General features: G+C 36.9%; 1 protein-coding gene across 2 annotated transcripts in view; it reads left to right on the top strand.

Annotated features, from left to right (window-relative positions):
• Nucleotides 1–18,940, top strand: part of PTGER3 (prostaglandin E receptor 3) — an 80,931-nt gene that overhangs the window by 24,031 nt on the left and 37,960 nt on the right. Inside the window, exon 2 of one of the 2 annotated variants that reach the window (XM_028512920.2) lies at nt 10,061–10,240. The exons of the other annotated variant lie outside the window; for it this stretch is intronic. Within the exon in view, the coding sequence (XP_028368721.1) occupies nt 10,061–10,240 (180 nt within the window). The remainder of the gene's footprint in view (nt 1–10,060; nt 10,241–18,940) is intronic. 2 annotated transcript variants of the gene reach the window in all.

Genomic DNA, 18,940 nt, shown 5'->3' with positions numbered 1-18,940 from the left:
CTGACTAACAACCTGACACTGGCAGGGAGTTTTGCAGGTAAGTTAAATGGTTACTGATCTCTCATCTGTTAGACTCTGAGAAGTTGTGGCGTAGGAAGTTGAACTGATGGGTCTGCAGCTCGGCGTAGAGGGATAGCCTACAGCAGGTAGATTGATTTTGAAGTCATTGGAGTAGAAGAGGTCACCCAATGAGTTTGTGCAAGAAATTACAATGTATTGTCTGAGTTACCACTCTCTCTCCTGGGGGTTGTCATGATTCTAAAGCCATATGTGTATAAGCTGATGTGAGGCGCAACTTGCACCTTGGTGGGCTGGCCCCAGGTGGATGAGGCCCTCAGTTGTCACTGGTTGTGGCTGGTGGACAGCCACCAGTTGCCACTCTTGTCTCCAGGTCTGCCAGACATATCCCTTCTCATTCTGCTCGTAGCTACTGGGAGTGAAGGTCTGCCCCACAGAGCCAGGTTTGAGGAGGTTGCGGATTGTCTGGGTCCCTTTCCTCTTCCTTGTTTTTGACCATGCTGGAGTTCAGCTCTGCCCACTCTTCCCTCCCCTTGGACTAGATGAGTGGTCTGAGGCAAGTTGTTCTCTGAGCCTTGATTTTCTCCTTTGTAAATCCAGGGACTCCTCCTTCCATTTCTATTACTCTGAAATTAGTAACAAAACCAGAACAAATGGCAACCTGAGTATTAGGGAGGAGAGTGTTTCCATATAGGGCTACAGTCAACAGCTCTGACGTTACAAAAAAGTCCAATTAAGTAAGTGTCTAGTGGATTTTGAAATCAGTTGGTAGCCCATCCTGACAATTTGTGGACATGGACGCAAGGCCATAGGAGGTTTAGGAATAAATTTGAAGATAAGGAGGGTAGGCAAATCTTATGAGAAGTCAGCAGTAACTTCTGGAGCAGTGTATGTAGGGCAGTATGAATCCACAAAACAGTTTATTTCCTCAAGGGAGGATAAATTTAGATACGCTAAAATGATAATGGGAAAAGGCAAAAGTTATAGATAAAAGAAGAGGGAGATAACTGAGAAAATCATGCCTCTGAAATTCATGTTGGATGGGATCCAGGGCACAGGTAGAGGGTTAGTTTCAGACAGAGACAGGGCACCCCTGCTGTTCGAACCAGAGGAAAGGAGGAAGGCATTCCTCTGCAGGAGCTGAATGTGGTGGTGAGTGAGAGGCCACCTGAACAAGGTGCTTCCTCTGCGAGGTGAATTAGGAGAGTGGAGAATGTGTGAAATCATGTTCAATATTTTTGCAAGTATTTTGACCACATGACCAATGGGCTGTAGGGCAATTTTGCCACAACAGATAAAATAACTGGTTGACAGTTTGGTTTTCACTGGGCAGACTTAATACATTTATGCTAGCTGTCAGTTTGGTTTCACTTCTCCATGGACAAAGTTCTGGCAAGACTCCCACTTGAATATTATATGAATCTTAGCCCTCATGACAGTTTGTTTATACAGGGCTGAGTAAACGTGGTGATCTTAAGATAAGGGGGTTTTAATGCCGGATTGCAAAGTTATGTATAAAGCCAGATTGTTCACTAAACTAGAAAATGCAGCACACCAGTTTGCAAATTCTTCAGTGAGCACAGTCATCCCTCCCACTCATCCAAAACAAGTTGACCGTGCTACGACATGTATGAAAGAGGTGGTTACACCTTCACAACAGCCTTGGAGAGCATTAATGATTGATTAATTCTTTAGGTGCAAATTGATGCCTCTCTTAAAGACGGAAGAAAGTGTAGCAGAAAAGAAAAAATTGTGACGCCAAAGAGAGAGAGGATTTGACAAGCAAAAAATTTTACAAATGTATAATAATATAAAGGAAACATTTTGAAGACAATGTATTTTCATTTTTCTCATTAGCCTTTTGAATTTTGTTGTTAATTTGTCAGGTTTCATTGTGTCCTTTTTAACTTCCCTCTTTTATTATTTTTATCTTTTTCTAGCAAAGTAGTCTTATAGCCAATTAGTTGTGCAGTGAAAATGCTTGCAATAAAGATATTTATGATAAAAATGGCAAAAATAGAACTATGCGAAATAGCCGCTGTGGTAGAGAGAGAGCCATCTTACTAGGGAATGACACCAGTTAGGGACTTGAATTCAAAGAGATCCCAGTCGCTCCACATTCAGCCAGTGTCCAGGCCAAGTACAAGATATATCCATTTGAATGCCCTTATCTGGTGACACAGATAAGGTCACAGCCACACAGATCCAAAAGAGAGCGTCTTTTGACGTGAGATGAAGTTAAAGGAGAATGTGTCGTGTCAGGCAGAGCCAGTCACCAGCCTGCTTCGTAGTCTGGCTGTGTGGCGCAGAACGGAGTTCTACACGTCACGGCTGTGGCTGTCCAGGAGCCATGGATGCTGGTCATTTACGGCTGCACATCCTTTTTAATATGCCGGAGCTAATTTGTTGATTAAATTAAAAGTTTCACTCCATTATAGAGTGTCGGGCTGTTGGTCCATTAGCTGTTAACTCATGCACACATTAACTACCTAAGAATTCAAGCTAAAATGACCACATGATGGTTTTTGGGTGAACTGTGATACTAACATTTTACCAATAAATTATTTAATAGGTCATTGTTTATATCTAGGCTCCCAACTACTCTAAATTTAGTGCTTCTTTTCTAAATGTAAAAACAGCATGTTTATGGTGGAGAATTTGGAAAACAAAGAAATATGTAGAAAATCATTCTAATTCCCACCCAGAGATAACTACTTCTGATATTTTTCTACATATATGCACAAAATTGTTTTTAATTGGATGATACTATGAAATAAACATTTGTTTTCACTTTTCACATCCTGAACATCTTTTCATGTTATTAAGTACTTTTCAGGAACATGATTTTAAATAGCATCATTGGAATATATATATAGTATGCATATCACATGTTATGCAAATCAGTGGATATTCCATAATTTAACAGTGCTCTATTTTTGGTCATTTAGGTTTTTCTAATTTTCTTTTATATTGAGGCAAATATTCCTGAACATACTAGTTTACACCTCTGATTCCTTTCTTAACCATTTACTTGTTCTTAATTGTCACTAACAATGTGGTTCTCTGAGTGGGTATTTTGGGTTTAAATTAAACTATATTTTGGCAGGAAAAAAAACTGTTTTAATAATAAACATTTTCAAGGATTACTGTTCTTTAAACCTTAACAGAGACACATTCTCTAGACTTTCTCTTGACACCTGAGATATAAGAATATGACTATAGTAAACATACCTCTTCTGACATGTATATCACAAAGCTAATCCTTCATCTATACTGAAAAGTATCAAATAATTTATAGAGTAGATTTTGCCTTCTCCCTTTCAGCCCGAATTTGAATACCTACTTAGCTACTGACATATTTCGGCCATTCTAATAGGAGGGTGAGTATTTATCTAGTCGTATATGTACCAAGCTATATTGAGCCAAATCACACAGAATTTACAATTCATACTAATTAAAGGAAAGAGTAATGCTTACTAAATAATGTGATGGCAGGGTTTTTTTCTTGAAGCAACTCTATTAGGTAGAAATCTGAGGAAATCGGACACATGGGCAACACATTCATTTCCTTGCACTGTGCCCCTTCACACCCACTGTTGTGTCTCTGAATGACAGAACATTCCGTCCTGGAATCATTTGCAATGGTGCCATAGCCTGGGGCCTGGGAAGAGATGTGCTCTGTACATTGAAGGTATTGGTAATTCTGATCTCATTTGCACTTTTGCAACTGCACTACTAGATGGAGAAGATATTTGGTAATCGTTATTAATCATATTTTAAAGAAGGGAGTAGTTTAGATATAAAATTAGATAACTGATCCCCAAACTATTGATAGAAGCAGAGTCCAGTCAGGTTTATGGCAGGTCTTTGACTCCTGGCCCGTATGTTTGCCAGCCTGTTGCTTCTGAAACCATGTTCCCCTAAAGCTTTATGAATCCAGTACCTTGTCCTCTTTCACTGTCCACTTTCTAACTTTGTCATTTTCCTCTCTCCTCTCTTTACCAAAACACATCCTTGAGGTTTTCCTGAAGAGGAATTTTGTTTTTCGTTCCACATCATTAACTTTTCGGTTTCTTTTCTTTTTTAAAGATTTCATTTATTTATTTCTAGAGAGATGGGAAGAAAGGGAGAAAGAGAGGGAGAGAAATATCAATGTGTGGGAGACACATGGATCAGTCGCTTCTCACGTGTCACCCCACTGAGACCGGGCCTGCAACCTGGCCTGCAACCCAGGCATATGCCCTGACCAGGCTCTGTGGAGCAACACTCAACCCACTGATAGTTAAGTGGTTTCAAGGGCCCAGACTGATTTCAGTGTATCATAATATAGGACATTTGTCAAACTATAGAGGGAATTTCCAGTAAAGCAGGTTATTTTACCAGGCCTAACAATAGAACATTATGAAAAACAAAAAAACATAGATCAAAATTGGCTGTGTAGGAAAGTTCTCTTACACACTTGTATTAGAATTAAACTGGAGACTTCTGGCCAAGATGGAGGTGTAAGTAGATACACTTTGCCTCCTCACACAACCAGAAGAAGGATGACAACAACATATTTAAAAACAAAAGAACTTACATGTACGACCCATGGATGTGAACTAAGGTGGGGGAGATGCTGGTGGGAGGTGGGGTACAGGGCAGAGGGGAATAAAGGGGAGAAAGAAGTGGGACAACTGTAATATCATAATCAATAAAATGTATTTTTTAAAAAAGAAATAAACTGGAAACACAAAAATGATACATAATGGAGCCTAAGAGCAAGTAACCAATTTTATTTCTTTCTCCACAAATTAATTTTTCTGTGTTCACTCATTTATCATCTTCAATAGATATTTATAGCCTATAATCCAAGGTACTTTTGAACCAAGGCATGAAGTACTGAAGATTTTTGAGTGTATAGTTACACTATTTTTCAGACCATAAAATGCACCTAGGTTTTAGAGGAGGAAAATAGGTAAAAAAATTTGAAGCAAAAAATGTGGTAAAATATTTAATAGCATAAATAACATAATATTTCACCAATGTAAATGTAAAGAGAACTCAACAGCAGCATTAACAACCATTATTCCTCCCCCAGATTTGTGGGGGGAAAAGTGTACCTTATACTCTGAAAATATGGTAAATCCTGCTGCAGTAAAATAAAGTCCAAATGCAGAATACTGAAAACAGTTTCCTTTGGTTTGTGCTTTGCACATTTAAAAGATCATTATCACTTGGGAAGGGACAATTTTTTTTTTTTTTTTTTTTTTTTTTTTCAGTTAAGATGAAGCAAGGTAATTACCCCTGACACTAGCCAGGAATAGAGAATTTAGAAGTCACTGATAAAGTTGTGTTCCTGGTTATCACAGGTACAAAGAGTTCTCTGTTCCTGCTGATAACCTGGGGAGAGGCAAGAGGCCTGGGTGAGTCACATGGCTCCTGGGGAAGGTGCTGGCAGAAGAGCAGCAGCTCTGATCAGCCAGAATTGGTCTCAAAGCTTCTTTGACAACTAGCTTATTCTGTGAGGCCAATTGGAAAGAGCAATCGTGCAGAGTATACATGCATTTGCTTAAAACAAACAAAAAAAAGCCTCTGTGCTGTCAAGTATCCTGTTATTTGGTTGTTTGCTGTCTCTCTAAAAGGAGTAGAATTGGACTTACAGGAATACTTAATTGTACCAGAAATTTACATACTTATGCCCAAAGGTTTTCTCCCAAAGTCTGACACTCTAAAAAATATTTGCAAAAATCACAATCACTTTTTAGCTCCTTAAATATAGGGACCTCAACAGAGAGATGCTAACTTGCATTTATGTTCAAACATAGATGACAAATTTGGGACCCTCCTTCTGTTCCTTCTGCCATTTGGAAATGGCAGTATCGTGCTCACAACTCTAATTCAAATTATCTTCCTATTGCACATCTCAGAGCTTCCGGAAAAAGCTGGAGTGTCCCTCCCCATGTGCCAGCTATTGCTTACAGAGCTTGACTTTATAATATCATAATCACTGCATTGTCAATAGTAAATTACTGGAAATTACAGTCAAATTACCCATGTAAGGCATATGAAACCTATATTAGCCTAATAAAAATAATTTAATATTATTAGCCTCATAAATTTTTTAAAAATAATCAAAAAGAACTGTATAAAATGACTTAAATCCCATTTTAATAAGTGGTTTTGTAAATTTTCCTGATTATAAAAAGTTGAAGAAATTTAGCACTTTATTATATAAGAGAAAATGAAAATGTAATTTAAGTGAGTTTTTAGGTCATTCTAGACCAGGCTCAGAACACTTTCTGGAAGATGGTTAAGTGGTCAAATATATTTCATTATTGGATGAAAACAGGGGCTGAAAGAGCTAGATAAACTTTTCCACCTGTTTATAAAAAGAAAAGAATTACTAGCCACATATTTTTAAAGACAACTAAGTTGAAAATATAGTTTTATACCTTTTAGTCAAATATACTGAAATCTAACTGATGTCACTAGATAACAAGAATTCATTTTACATGTTGCAAATTTAGAAATTGAGATAATTTGGACAGGTTTACTTTTACTTTATTTATGATAAAGTTTTCTAAGAAAGTGAACAAAATAAACGGGCTAGGGTGTTTCATCCTACCGAGAGGGAATAAATCATTTTCAAGCTCATTCCACCCCAACCCCTCTCAACATTTGTTGAGTGCTCACTCTGTGGGCATACTCATTTTCTACTGCAGCTCTCTAACCTATCACTGTAAACTCGGTGGCTTAAGACAACACAAAGTTCTCTTAAAGTTGTACTGATTAGAAGTCTGATGCACTGGGCTAATACCAAGTATCCACGGGGCTGCATTTCTTTTCTGGAAGCTCCAAAGGAGTATCTGAGATTGGTTTTTTGTTTTTTGTTTTTTTTTGCCTTTTTCCATTTCTAGAGGGCATAATCTACATCCCTTAACTCATGGCTTCCTTCCCTCATTAAAACCAGCAACATTATATCTCTCTGACCACTTTTTGTAGTCACATCTCCCTCAGACCACAGTTGGAAAAGATTCTCAGATATTAAGGACCCATGTGATACATTGAGTCCACCCGGATAATCCTGGACAATCTCCCCATCTCAAGGTCCTTAACATTAATCACATCTGCTACATCCTTTTTGCCATGTGTGATAATCTATTCACAGGTTCCAGGAACTGGGACCTGGATCTCTTTGAGGGGGCCATCTGCATGCCACAGTATAAGGCAGTGTTCAGTTCACAGGGCTCTGAACCAACACCAGAAGATACTAGTGTAGAAATATAATTCTAAATAAATTTAGTGTAAAGTAAGTATAATAAATTCATATTTATTAAGGAAGGCAATAATGATCAACTTCCTTTAAAGAAAAGGCTTCCCTGAAATGTTTTTATGTACATAAAATTTAAAAAATAATTTAATATTGTTTACTAGTAAATTGTTAATAGTAATAATTCCATTGCCTTCTACAAGTTTATGTATTTTACATAATTTAATTTTAATAATATAACTGTATATACATAATACTTTAATCTGTTGTCTTCACTTAATTCTTAAGCATACTATTGTGTGAACTGAATGTTCTCTTCTGCCCCTTGAACAAGGGAGAAGGACAAACGGAAAACAGGGCTCGGGCAGCACAGAGGCTCTGTATGCAGCCCGTGCCCCGTCCTGGGCTCCGTCGTGCCTCCTGACCAGCCTCATAATGAGCCGGTCAAGGGAGCATTGAGACCCATGTGGAATAAAGTATTTGTATTTTATTAAGCTTTAATCCTGATGTTAGAGATTCATGTGTTTACAGTTTCTTGCTAGTATAGATAATGCTTCACTGAACATTCAATTATTTGTACAGCTGTTTTCTGTTCTTATTGAATAAATCCCTTGGAAAAAAATCCTTTGAAAGAAATTATGGACTCAAAATACATGGCTGCGTACTGCTTGCCTACCCATTCGTCTCTTCTTATTTATTTATAGAACCATAGTTTTGTTCAGGCATTAGGTGGTACTTTGGTCAAGGACCATGGGGTAAGCCCCAGGAGGTGAAATTGTTTATAAGCCAAACCTGAAAATTTCTGTCTCCTTTGCCAGTGACTGATTTGAGAATTACCTGTGATTCAACTCTGTCCAAGAAGACCAAGTTGAAGTTTCTATAGCTGGTGAGGGTTTGATAGGGCTGGGTTAAGGCTGCTGCATCTGTGATGTGCCAGCATTTCTATGCACCACCTGGGCGTCTGTTTTTAGTATAAAGCAGAGGAGAGGAGGAGCTAGGATGAGATTGGAATAAGAGTAAAAGGCAGTGCAGAGTGTGAAACAAAAGAAGGGTTCCAAAACGGCTCTGACACACAGGGCCAGGGTACCTGTGTAAGAATGAAAGTGCCACTGTTGGGACTGTGGGATTGTGACTCATGTGAATCATATGCTCAGGGTTATTGACTGCAATTTGGAATATGTGGCCTGAGGACAGAACACCCCAGTAAGTGTGGGCCTCCAGAGGGACAGTGGTTTCAATGGAAATGTACTGTGAGCAAAAAATAAAAGCCTTACATATAGCTTAAAATTTTCTAGTAGCAACATTTTTTAAAAAGTAAAGAGAAACTGGTAATGTTGATTTTAATAATGTATTTTATTTAACATAATATATAAAAAATATTATCCTTTCATTATATAATCATTACATATTCCAGCATTTCAGTTTGCTCCGGTCATATTTCAATTGCTTAATAGCTGGGTACCTAGGAAGACAAATTAGAAACCAGTTATAATGTCAGCACCTTTCTTTGCTTGTGAATGTGACCCTATGTTTCAGTTGTTCTTGCTTTTTATTTTTTTGCTATTATGAACAATGCCATGATGAACAGTCGTATGCACAATTCCTGCTGCAGAATTTGGGATGTATATCCCCAGGGGTGGGATAGCTGGGGGAAGCAGATGAAAGAATGCCCGGTGGTTCTCCAAGGCAGTGGTTCGAGTTCACTCTCTCGCTGTCAGTGTGTGAGTCCTTGCTGTTCCTCATTCTCGCTGACATTTGGAGAGGTCACATTTCTTCGTTTTTGCCAAATTGCTGGATATAAAATGGTTTGTTATTTTTGTCACAGTTCGCAATTATCTAATAATTAATGAGCTCAAACACTTTTTTCAGATCCATATGAACCTTCAATATTTCTCTTCTGTGCAAATCACAAATATTGATTCACTCAAATGTAAATATGTATATTACACACTATATATCATATATCAATATATTCACATGTATTATATATTCATTCGCAAATATTTATTGGACACTATCTGCTACACATTGATCTAGGTAATGTAGATATACTTGTGTGGGGAAAAATAGTCCCAACTCCTGCCCTCATGGAGCCTACGTTCTATGTGAACAGGTGGTAAAGAGGGAGAGACAAAAGGAGAGTGAAATACTGTGTTCCGTGTGATGCTAGTGAACCATGGTCAGAGTCTGGCTTGGCCGTTTCACATCATTAAACCTTGGTTTCTGCAGTTGTGAAAAGGAGGAGGCAATCATATCTATCGTATATTGTTTATTAAATGCACATGAAGAACTTGACACAGTACCTGGCAAATTGTTAGGACTCCGAAAATGTTATTATTATTATTATTTTCCCCTTTCTTGCTTCTACTTTTTCTTCAGTGATTTTTTTTTCAGTTAAACTACTGAAGTTTAAGGTTGAATGCATTTTGGTTTTGTTGAAGTGTTGGCTCTCATTTGGGTATCAGCCTACTGGTGTTTTCTGCAACAAGACAGATGATTTTGGCTAATTTTGAGATGTGTTATTTTGAAACTTCTTAAATCCCAAGGATCAAGAGCCTGAGAACATACTCTTCTTAAAAAAGCTGTGTCATGTCAAATAGCCAAAAATGTGGGAACATCCATAGGAATGTCTTGTGTAATTCAGAGCTATGTTCTGTGAATATAAATTTTGCTTGATCATTTCATTGCAACCACCAATTTATTGTAAACTGATTATGTGCAAAGTACTGTGCAGAGGAAATGAATATGACCTTATTAACCTTTGGGACAATTATTGTCCTTCTTTCTTAGATAATGATGTTGAAAATGATCTTCAATCAAGCATCAGTTGAGCACTGCAAGACACAACCAGAAAAGCAGAAAGAGTGCAACTTCTTCTTAATAGCTGTCCGCCTGGCTTCACTGAACCAGATCTTGGATCCCTGGGTCTATCTGCTGCTAAGAAAGATTCTTCTTCGGAAGTTTTGCCAGGTAGCAAATGCTGTCTCCTGCTGCTCTAATGATGAACAGAAAGGCCAGCCTATTTCATTATCCAATGAAATAATACAGACAGGAGCATGAAAGAAAACACTTAATCAATTTGCATGTTCACCGCTTTCTGCAACAAATAGCCTTAAACCTTACTGTGAATTTAGGCATCTCTGGCTTGCCATTGTTTATGCATCAAAGTAGAGTTTTTGATGTAGGACTGAATGGTCCCAGCATAGATAAAATTACCTGTGCCAAAAGTACTGAAAAACAAAGGAAAATATATGAAATAACAGTCTAGTGTTTTGGCTTCTCTGCCATTTGTAGCTGAATATGTGACTATTTATAAATGATCTTGATCTGTGCTGGGTGGGTGGGGAAAGTTCTTATTCCAGTATACTGAGCACACAGTGGGTTTAATGTGTATATCATTGAAGACAAGGCAACTGTTTGGTTCTGTTCAGAGTCCTCAGTCTTTTGTGTTCTCTTTCACTCTCTACTTCTCTTTCTCTCTGTGTCACTCTTTTGCCCCCTTACACTTTTCTAAAAAGTTGAACTAAGATTAAAAAATGTATCTACAATATTCGTTGGTATTAATGTTATTTAAGTATTTTTCAGTATGTAAATTAGCTGTGAAGGTTACAAAGTTTAAGTTTTGGTTGTGTTGGTAATTATGTTTACTTACTATCTGAATAAGAGCCAATTTCGTTTATTTTAAGTATGTGTGGACTTGTTACTGTTCAAACTGCTGAATGTTCTTCCTTTTGAACACACCTTTAATTCCTACAAGCCTGGAGAAGATTCATGAACCTGACCGTGAGGGTCAGTGCAGTGACTTTTCAGAATGCATTTAAGGACTAATTTGAACATTAAATATAAGTATTCTAGTTAATTATCTCTGATTTTTCTACCAAAAGTATTCTCTAGTCTTTGGGATATTTAAATACTAACTCTGATTCTAAGACCAATAACATTTTGAGAGTTCTATAAAGACTTTCCATAGTTTGGCCTATTTATTGAATAAGGAAATAATAATATTGACCTTCCTTGCACTACTTTCTCTGCCTTCTCCTCAGAGTAGCTCTATCTAAATACTTATCATTAAATATTTTTGTTATAGTCTACATGTATACAACCTTAATAGCTAAGCTTTATATCTTTTAGGCACAAGTAGATCACTACTTTAAATTTTGATAATTGTACTTTTAAAAAACATTTTCCCAACAAACACAACAATCTTTTAAGTTAACCCTACACAAAATGTTCTTTGTATTCTTGGAAGCATTCATTTTGTAAACTAATTAACATTTTCTCATGATTCTAATCTCCAGGTTACTCTATTGCTCTCCTAGTTAAAAAAAAAAAACTTGAGATTTTTTTTATAGCAACTCCATTTGTCTTTGAGTTTTGTAGGCGTTTGGAAAAGAATTAGCTTTAACAGTTACCATGTATCTATTAGATTACTGTGTACACCAGCCTAGGTCAGTCAGGAATGGTCATTTTAAATGACCATGTCAAACTGAATAAGAAGATAAGATCTGCTGGGAGTACTCATGATAGTTCTGCGAATGTAGGTTTTGGAAAAAATGGTGATAAATGACCTATGTGAACACCCCATTTTAAAATCTCTCTATGCCTTAGTTGGATTATCCCACAGGTCACTTCCTTGAGGTATGAGACAAAACCATCTACTTCAGAAAAAAAGTTCACTTAGATTACCTTGTAATTAAAAGGCTTTATTTCTTGAGTGGTCCTCTGACTCTAGGTTATAATCAGATAGATACAGTACAATGTGGACTTGAACGGTGTGAACGCAACGGGGTTATTTCTTCCAACACTTAGTACCACACTTGGGATACAGAAAGTGTTCAAACTTTGTTCAGTGAATGAACGAATAAATGTCTGCCAAACCCGAATGCCATCGACAAGGCACCACCACACGGCTGAAGTGCTTTATGCCATTACAGTTTGTCAGGCTGATGAAGTGAATGGTCCCTGCTTATTTAATTACAGAAATACAAATTTATCTTCAAATGTGTAGTGTCATATTGCTGCACAACAAAGTGCTTTATTTGTATTAATAATTTAAGATACTGATAAATCCAAGAGATAATGGAGATTACTGTCAAAGAAAAATCCCTTTTTATTCAACCACAGAAATGCATAAAGACAAAAGAGCCTGAGACTTATTCTTAACCACAAAATAAATTCATATCCCAAGGACCTGGTAGGAGTAGAAAAATGGCAGGTTTTTGAGGTGGAAAAGGAAGAAATTAGGAAGTAGCATGTGAGTTTTGTTATCTAGGCAGCCACTTGTTAGTCCAGGGAAAATCTGACAAGAAATAGAAGTCAAATCATTTTAATCTTGGGATGATAGTTAAGGTTACATTTCATAGACATTGTGCAGAGGCTCTAGATGTGGTTTGGAAATGGACATCTATAGTCATCATAGGAGAGTAGGCCTATTTCCAAATTTAAGTTCATTGGCCTTAAAATTCATTCTCATATACTTAGTTTATCTGAGCAGGAAAAAAAATGCATGCATAAGTTATGACAATTCCTAAACTTCATATTATTGGTAAAATAAATAGAGGTCTAGGGGACCACGTGTAAAGAAATGAGTGAGTAGAATGTGGAAATATAAGTAAAATCAGCCATCATAAATTTTACAAAGGAAACCTGATTTTCTAATGGTAAAATTGTACAGCTGTGCTCAGTCATAGAAGAAAATCATGACATACTACCCAATAAGAACAGTTTGCTTTTCAAATAAAATAGGTGTGGTAGATGTCCTAAACATATTTTAAGTTGAAAAAGGTAATGCGTTATCTCAAAATTTACAAAATTTACCTATTGCTGTATCCAAGAAATTTCAAGGAAACCTAAGTGTTTAATCATGCCAAATTTAAATGACAATGAGTTTAAAAAAGTGAATATATATTTCTACTTAACACTTTCTTAGTATATGAAAGATCTCAGGACCATGTCACAGAAAAGAAACCATAGAAGCTCATGTCAAAGGTAACTGTAGAGACCCTGTGAGCACGCTGGCATACTGAGACTTTTCCAAGAGTATTTTAAAACGTGGTCATCCTGTGCCAGTATTCTAATATTAAACTTTCAAGTAAATTACACTTTTTATTTATTTAATGCTTTTTATGTTTTTGTTGGTTTTGACTCCAAATTAGTAATTGGCTTCTAATCTGCTGTTGTTTCCACAACAACAATTATTTAATAGTTCTTTTGTATTGGGATCAAGTTGGAGACAGAAAATAGTAAAATTCTGTTCTTTGTAATTTTAGACACATATATTTATTGCCTACTTCTTTTCATAATTTAATCCCAAAAGCTACTCTTGAAATCTACAGGATACTGGAAGATGAGTGGCACAAAGAGACTGCAGAGCATTTACTACTGAGACCATGTGGAATAATTAAAATTTATATGATTTATCTCCATGAAAAGTTTAGGCCATATTCCATGCCAAATCTTCACAGCTGCTGGTTTATTGCTGGTTTTGTGCTCATATGTGTCTAAAAAAAAATCTCCAAAACTGATGTCTAAATAAATGTACAGAATTGTTCAATGAATGAATTACATCATTTTCAAAATGTGGCTAAGTCCATGGGACAGTTTTCCGAGTTGCAATAAAATGATATAAGAGGTGGCATACCCCTGATGTTTCACCACCCAGGTTGTGATAGAACCAATGTACAAATTTGAAAAGCAATCTAAGACTCACGTACATACTTGTTAAGAAACTGAAGCTCAGTATGTTATGACAACTAGTAGGTGGTGATTACATAGGAAGCATGAAACAGAAAATTAGGAGAACAGAAAATTCTATGAAATAACTTTTTTTCATAGAATTTCATTATCTTGGTATCATGTATATAGATGCTACCTCATACTAATGTCCATATTCACCTGGATTACTCCAACCAAAAAGATTTTAATTTTATTATGAATTTGTATTTATGGTTATCAAGTAAAATCTTGTTTATGTCTTCCCTGAATGCATCATATACAGTAAAGTCATTTTTTTCAAAAAACAATGAACAATTCATTTTTAAGTCAGATGTGAAATATCTTCAAAACACGCTACTTAACAATTTCATATCACTCTCTCCTGTTCTCTACTCTTTTAAGGGATGAAAGAAAAGAAAATTTTTATTTTATATATTCTCTATTTTATAATTCCTAAAAGGATGATTGTATGTATTTAAAGGCTTATAATTTATACAAGTAGAGCTGCAAACCATTACATTACCATACCATCAGCTGAGTACTATTTTCTTGACATCTGATTGAAGTATAATTTAATCAGATATATACCATATTCATTTATATATCACATTTTCTTTATTGAGAATTAAAATTATTTTTTTTCAGTTTTACTTCAGCTTCATAGCATAAACAACCCAAATGTCTCCTGGGTTACATATTTCTTCTCTAGAAACAAGACTGTTCCTCCCAAACTCCTTGCCTCCAACCTGTTTATTCATTTTTTTTTTTACAGAAAGTAACAAATATTTACTATTAGTGAAGCAGGGACTGATTTCAAGAGGAGAGAGAATGGCTTCATATTTCTAATATGCTAATGTCCTAATATATGAAATAGGCTTGAGTCTTTTTTAATTTAAGACTTTATTTATTTTTGGAGAGGTCAAGGGAGGGATAAAGAGGAGAGAAACATCAATGTGTGGTTGCCTCTCTTATGCACCCCCTACTGGGGACCTGGCCTGCAACCCAGGCATGTGCCCTGACTGGGAATTGAACCTGCAACCCTTTGGTTCGCAGGCTGGTTCTCAGTCCAGTGAGCCACACCAGGCAGGGATGAGTCTGTTTTGTTTTTTTTTTTCTAACAAGCCTGCTTTGATGAAACAATTTTATTATTGGAGTAAAGATGGGAAAGAAAGAAATTACCATCAGGAACAAATCAACTTCTTCAGGCTTTTTGAGCATTTTGGAGATAATTCCACATCTGAAATTATTTTGAAATGTGCAGCCCATAAATTCTTTTGTCACTTGATTTAGAATTAGAATATTTAGAATTAGAATATTTTGGCCTTTACTTAAAGTGAATCAGCTATCTAGCCAAAAGCTAGCCAATCACTAAACTCTAATCATTATTTGAAGAATTCCTTTATATAGTTTTAGTTTCTATAGAAATCAAAGCTGTAATGATAAGCAGGGAAAATGCATGTGATTTACTGATACACTTCCATGTTCTTTCAACTTTTGAAAGGATACTTATGTGGAGCAGGCATGGAGTGGGTTAGAGAACACAGAGAAAGCAAAGGAGGAAAACCTGTACATTTCCAACCCTGTTAACCATCTTCATCCTTCTAGGCCATTCCACAGAAGCAAAGAGAGGAAGGGACTGCATTTATCTTTACAATGGAGTGTCAGTCGGACAAAGCAAGGACAGGCCAGGGTTCTTTTTTGTAAGAGCAGGTTTTCCGTTCACTCAAGTCATCACTGGCAGCTAACTGCTCTTTTTCCCAACCCCTGTATATTATATACATTATATATGTAATATTTCCCAACCATCTATATAATATATGTGTATTAAATACTTTACCTTCTCCCCCTTTGTTGACCAAATGTGTTCATACAAATAGTAGAAAGTTGAACGTTTCTTTAAGCAAACAAACTAAAACTAGGCACTGATTATCTTAATCTGGTTACAACAAATGAAGTGTGTCTAAGTAAGGACTGCAATCATTGGCTCTTTAATAGATAATGTCAACTCAATAGAGAGACGTCTCCCTACCAGCCCCACTCAGCAGCCTGTCTCTGTGCCCTTGGTTAAGTGAAAAAGTACACTTTTGTCACCTGTATGTAAAATTTTGGGGGGAATTATCTTAAATATATTTAAATATATCTTGCAATATGTTTTGAAGGCTGGTCTTCAATATTGTGAAGGCAAAGAATAAAAGAGACTATGAAAAGTACATCAGAATTTTGATGACAATTCAAGTCACAGCTAGTCTGTATATTTAATAAATGTATGTTATTTATGTGGTGTTTGTCAATGGAAAATAAAATTGAATGTTCTGAAATGTTCCTGTCTTTTTTTCCTGATGTCAAATTATGTCAGGAATTTTATAATTGTGTTAAATATTATCTTGAAATCCTATTTGACGTGCTTTGTCAAAATAACAGCACAAGGTAATACAATAGTATCATCTTCTCCAGAACAATGAAATCATTTTGTTTCATATTCTGTAATCATCAACAGTACAAATTATCATTTATGTGCTCTAAATCTGAGAGGTGCTTTTTCCCCATTTTCAACATGATATTTATTCGTGTTATAATAACAGGATTGTAGTTGTTCATACAAAAGCACATTTATCCTAAACTTAGTTCATTCGCTTTCTCATGGATTCTAGAGTAATCTGCCAGCAGTCAACATAAGAATCATCCTTGGGTGTAGTCAGACCCTTTAGCAGCCTTATAACTGGCATTGGCACGAGCTAATTACTAATGGAGATGAAGGTTGGGCTGCTGCACTACCCAGTTTCATGTACTCATTCAGTCACCCTCCTCTTCCTTCTTCAACGAAGGGAGTTCTGTAGAATGTTAATACAAAGCCAAGCTTTTTTAAAGTAGCTCATTGATCTTGCTCTCCTTGCCCCCAAGAAAAGGCATTTTGGGAGGACTTTGTCCTAGTTTGCCCCCAAAAAACTATTGTAGTGTCTATAGTCTATGTTCTGTAGAATTTTAGGTAAACATCATTATGGATACCTTTCAGTAGGCCAGAAATGTCCAGCACAATGCTTGTGCACCTATGTGCTGTGAAATGAGATATTATCCAGTCCCATGTCCTCCAAGGATATGGGATCAGATGTCCTTAGTTATCCCCAGGGGCCATCGTGCTCACCTAAAACAGTCTGAAATAAATCCAGTATGGAGGGTGCGTCCTCAGAACCCAAGCCAGTCCCCCAGCCCACACTTGTTCTTTCCTTCACTGTATATTTGTTGTGCACCTGTATGTGCCAAGCATTCTGGTTGGTGCTAAGACAAGAATTTTTTTTTTAAAAAGCTCTCAACAGATGTAGGGGAATAAGAAATAATTTGATCAGAGCTGTGATTAAAGTAAGCATATGATAGTATGTGAGCCTATGGAGGAGGCGATGCTAAAATAGGAAATGGTTTCTTGTTGGAAGTGAGATTTAATCTGCATTTTGGAGAAAAGCATACGTGTTAACCAGGAAAGGGAACACATTTTATGATACTTTTCCATTTTACTCTGCCCAAAGCATTACAGTTTCTAAGACATTGATGCTGACTGACTCCTAGTGACTCTTGTGGGAAATGTGGGTCTGAATGGAGTATATCTGTGGAAACTCCAGGGGATGGGCAAGGCCGGCAAGGCCTGAGAGCAGGGTCTCTCAACCTCAGCGTTATCGACACACTGGGCCAGATAATTCTTTGTTGTGGCAGCAGTCTTTTGCATTGTAGGCTGTTGAGCAGTAAGTATCTCTGGCTTCTCCCCACTAGATGCCAGTAACACTTCCTTAGTTGATAATCAAAAATGTTGCCAGGCATTGCCAAATGTACCATGGGGGCCTTGATTGCCCCCAGTGGAGAACTTGGTGTCTGTGGCCACCAAGAAGGGGTCATGTGTCAGGACAGGCCATCTGTGAGATCTGGACCTTCACAGGCACCGCTCTGGTGTTTCCAGAGGCAGCAGGCACTAGGATACCAGTTTGTGTCTGACTGCACAAAAATGTGGCACTACTACTACGACAATGCCCGGATCGCCTCACCCCTGATCCCTTTCTGTAATCGCATAAACCTATTCACAAATGAAGAGGTACAATTTCTTAGAAAGTATCACATTTCTATTGATGCTTCCAATCCCTATTTTGTTCTTGATAAGAAGCCCTAGGGTTATATGTCTCTCAAAGGGATATCTAAGGAGAGTGAGTCCATTTCTCCCAGGACTTTTAAAAATCTGCTATAATTCCTTTTAAGTTCATGTTTCCAGACCGGTGCCTTAGTAGGAGAGACATAATTTGCCAAATCCTGTCTTCAATGCTATTTTTGCATATTTGGTCTATATAACAGACCTGTAGCAGCTTTATTTAATCTGAAGGATTTTTCTCAAAGAGCAGTCAACTTTTAGTCAAATGTCTCTCTTAGCCTGGGTCTTTCTCAGCCTATGGCGGTCTGCGGTACCGCAAGCATAGTGCTACGATCATACATTTTGATGACAGAATTCAAGCCATGATCTCTGTAACTGTATGAAATGGAAAGTTGAAAAACTTAAACCCCAAATCTGACCAAACAATAAAATTAGAACAATAGTATCCATTGGTCTATTTCTGAGCCCAAGTAAGAAAGGTCTGTGTCTTCTTATACAATTGTTTTCAAAGAAGGCTTTGAATATAATACACAAAGTTGTTTGAATCTCATTTTGAAAAGAACATCAGAAGAAAACAATCTGAAGCCGTTACCACCAACTGAGGTATTTTATACCCAGTAGAACACTGGTTCTTAATCACTTTGGAATCAGAGATCCCTGTGAGAACCTTTATGGTGCATAGACTATGGCTGCCCTCCTGAAGTTTGTCTGTGCAAGCCTTTGAAGTTGATAGACACAGGTTAAGAATTCTCACTGTGAGAGTCATTATGGTTCAAGGAACCTCGCAAGTTTCCATGTTTGGTTAGAAAGCTAAAATTTAAAACTGG

This window comes from Phyllostomus discolor, chromosome 5 (genome assembly GCF_004126475.2).
Source record: "Phyllostomus discolor isolate MPI-MPIP mPhyDis1 chromosome 5, mPhyDis1.pri.v3, whole genome shotgun sequence".
Taxonomy (NCBI): domain Eukaryota; kingdom Metazoa; phylum Chordata; class Mammalia; order Chiroptera; family Phyllostomidae; genus Phyllostomus; species Phyllostomus discolor.
The sequence above is the reverse complement of the archived record's forward strand: the minus strand, read 5'-3'. Positions and strand labels throughout refer to the sequence as shown.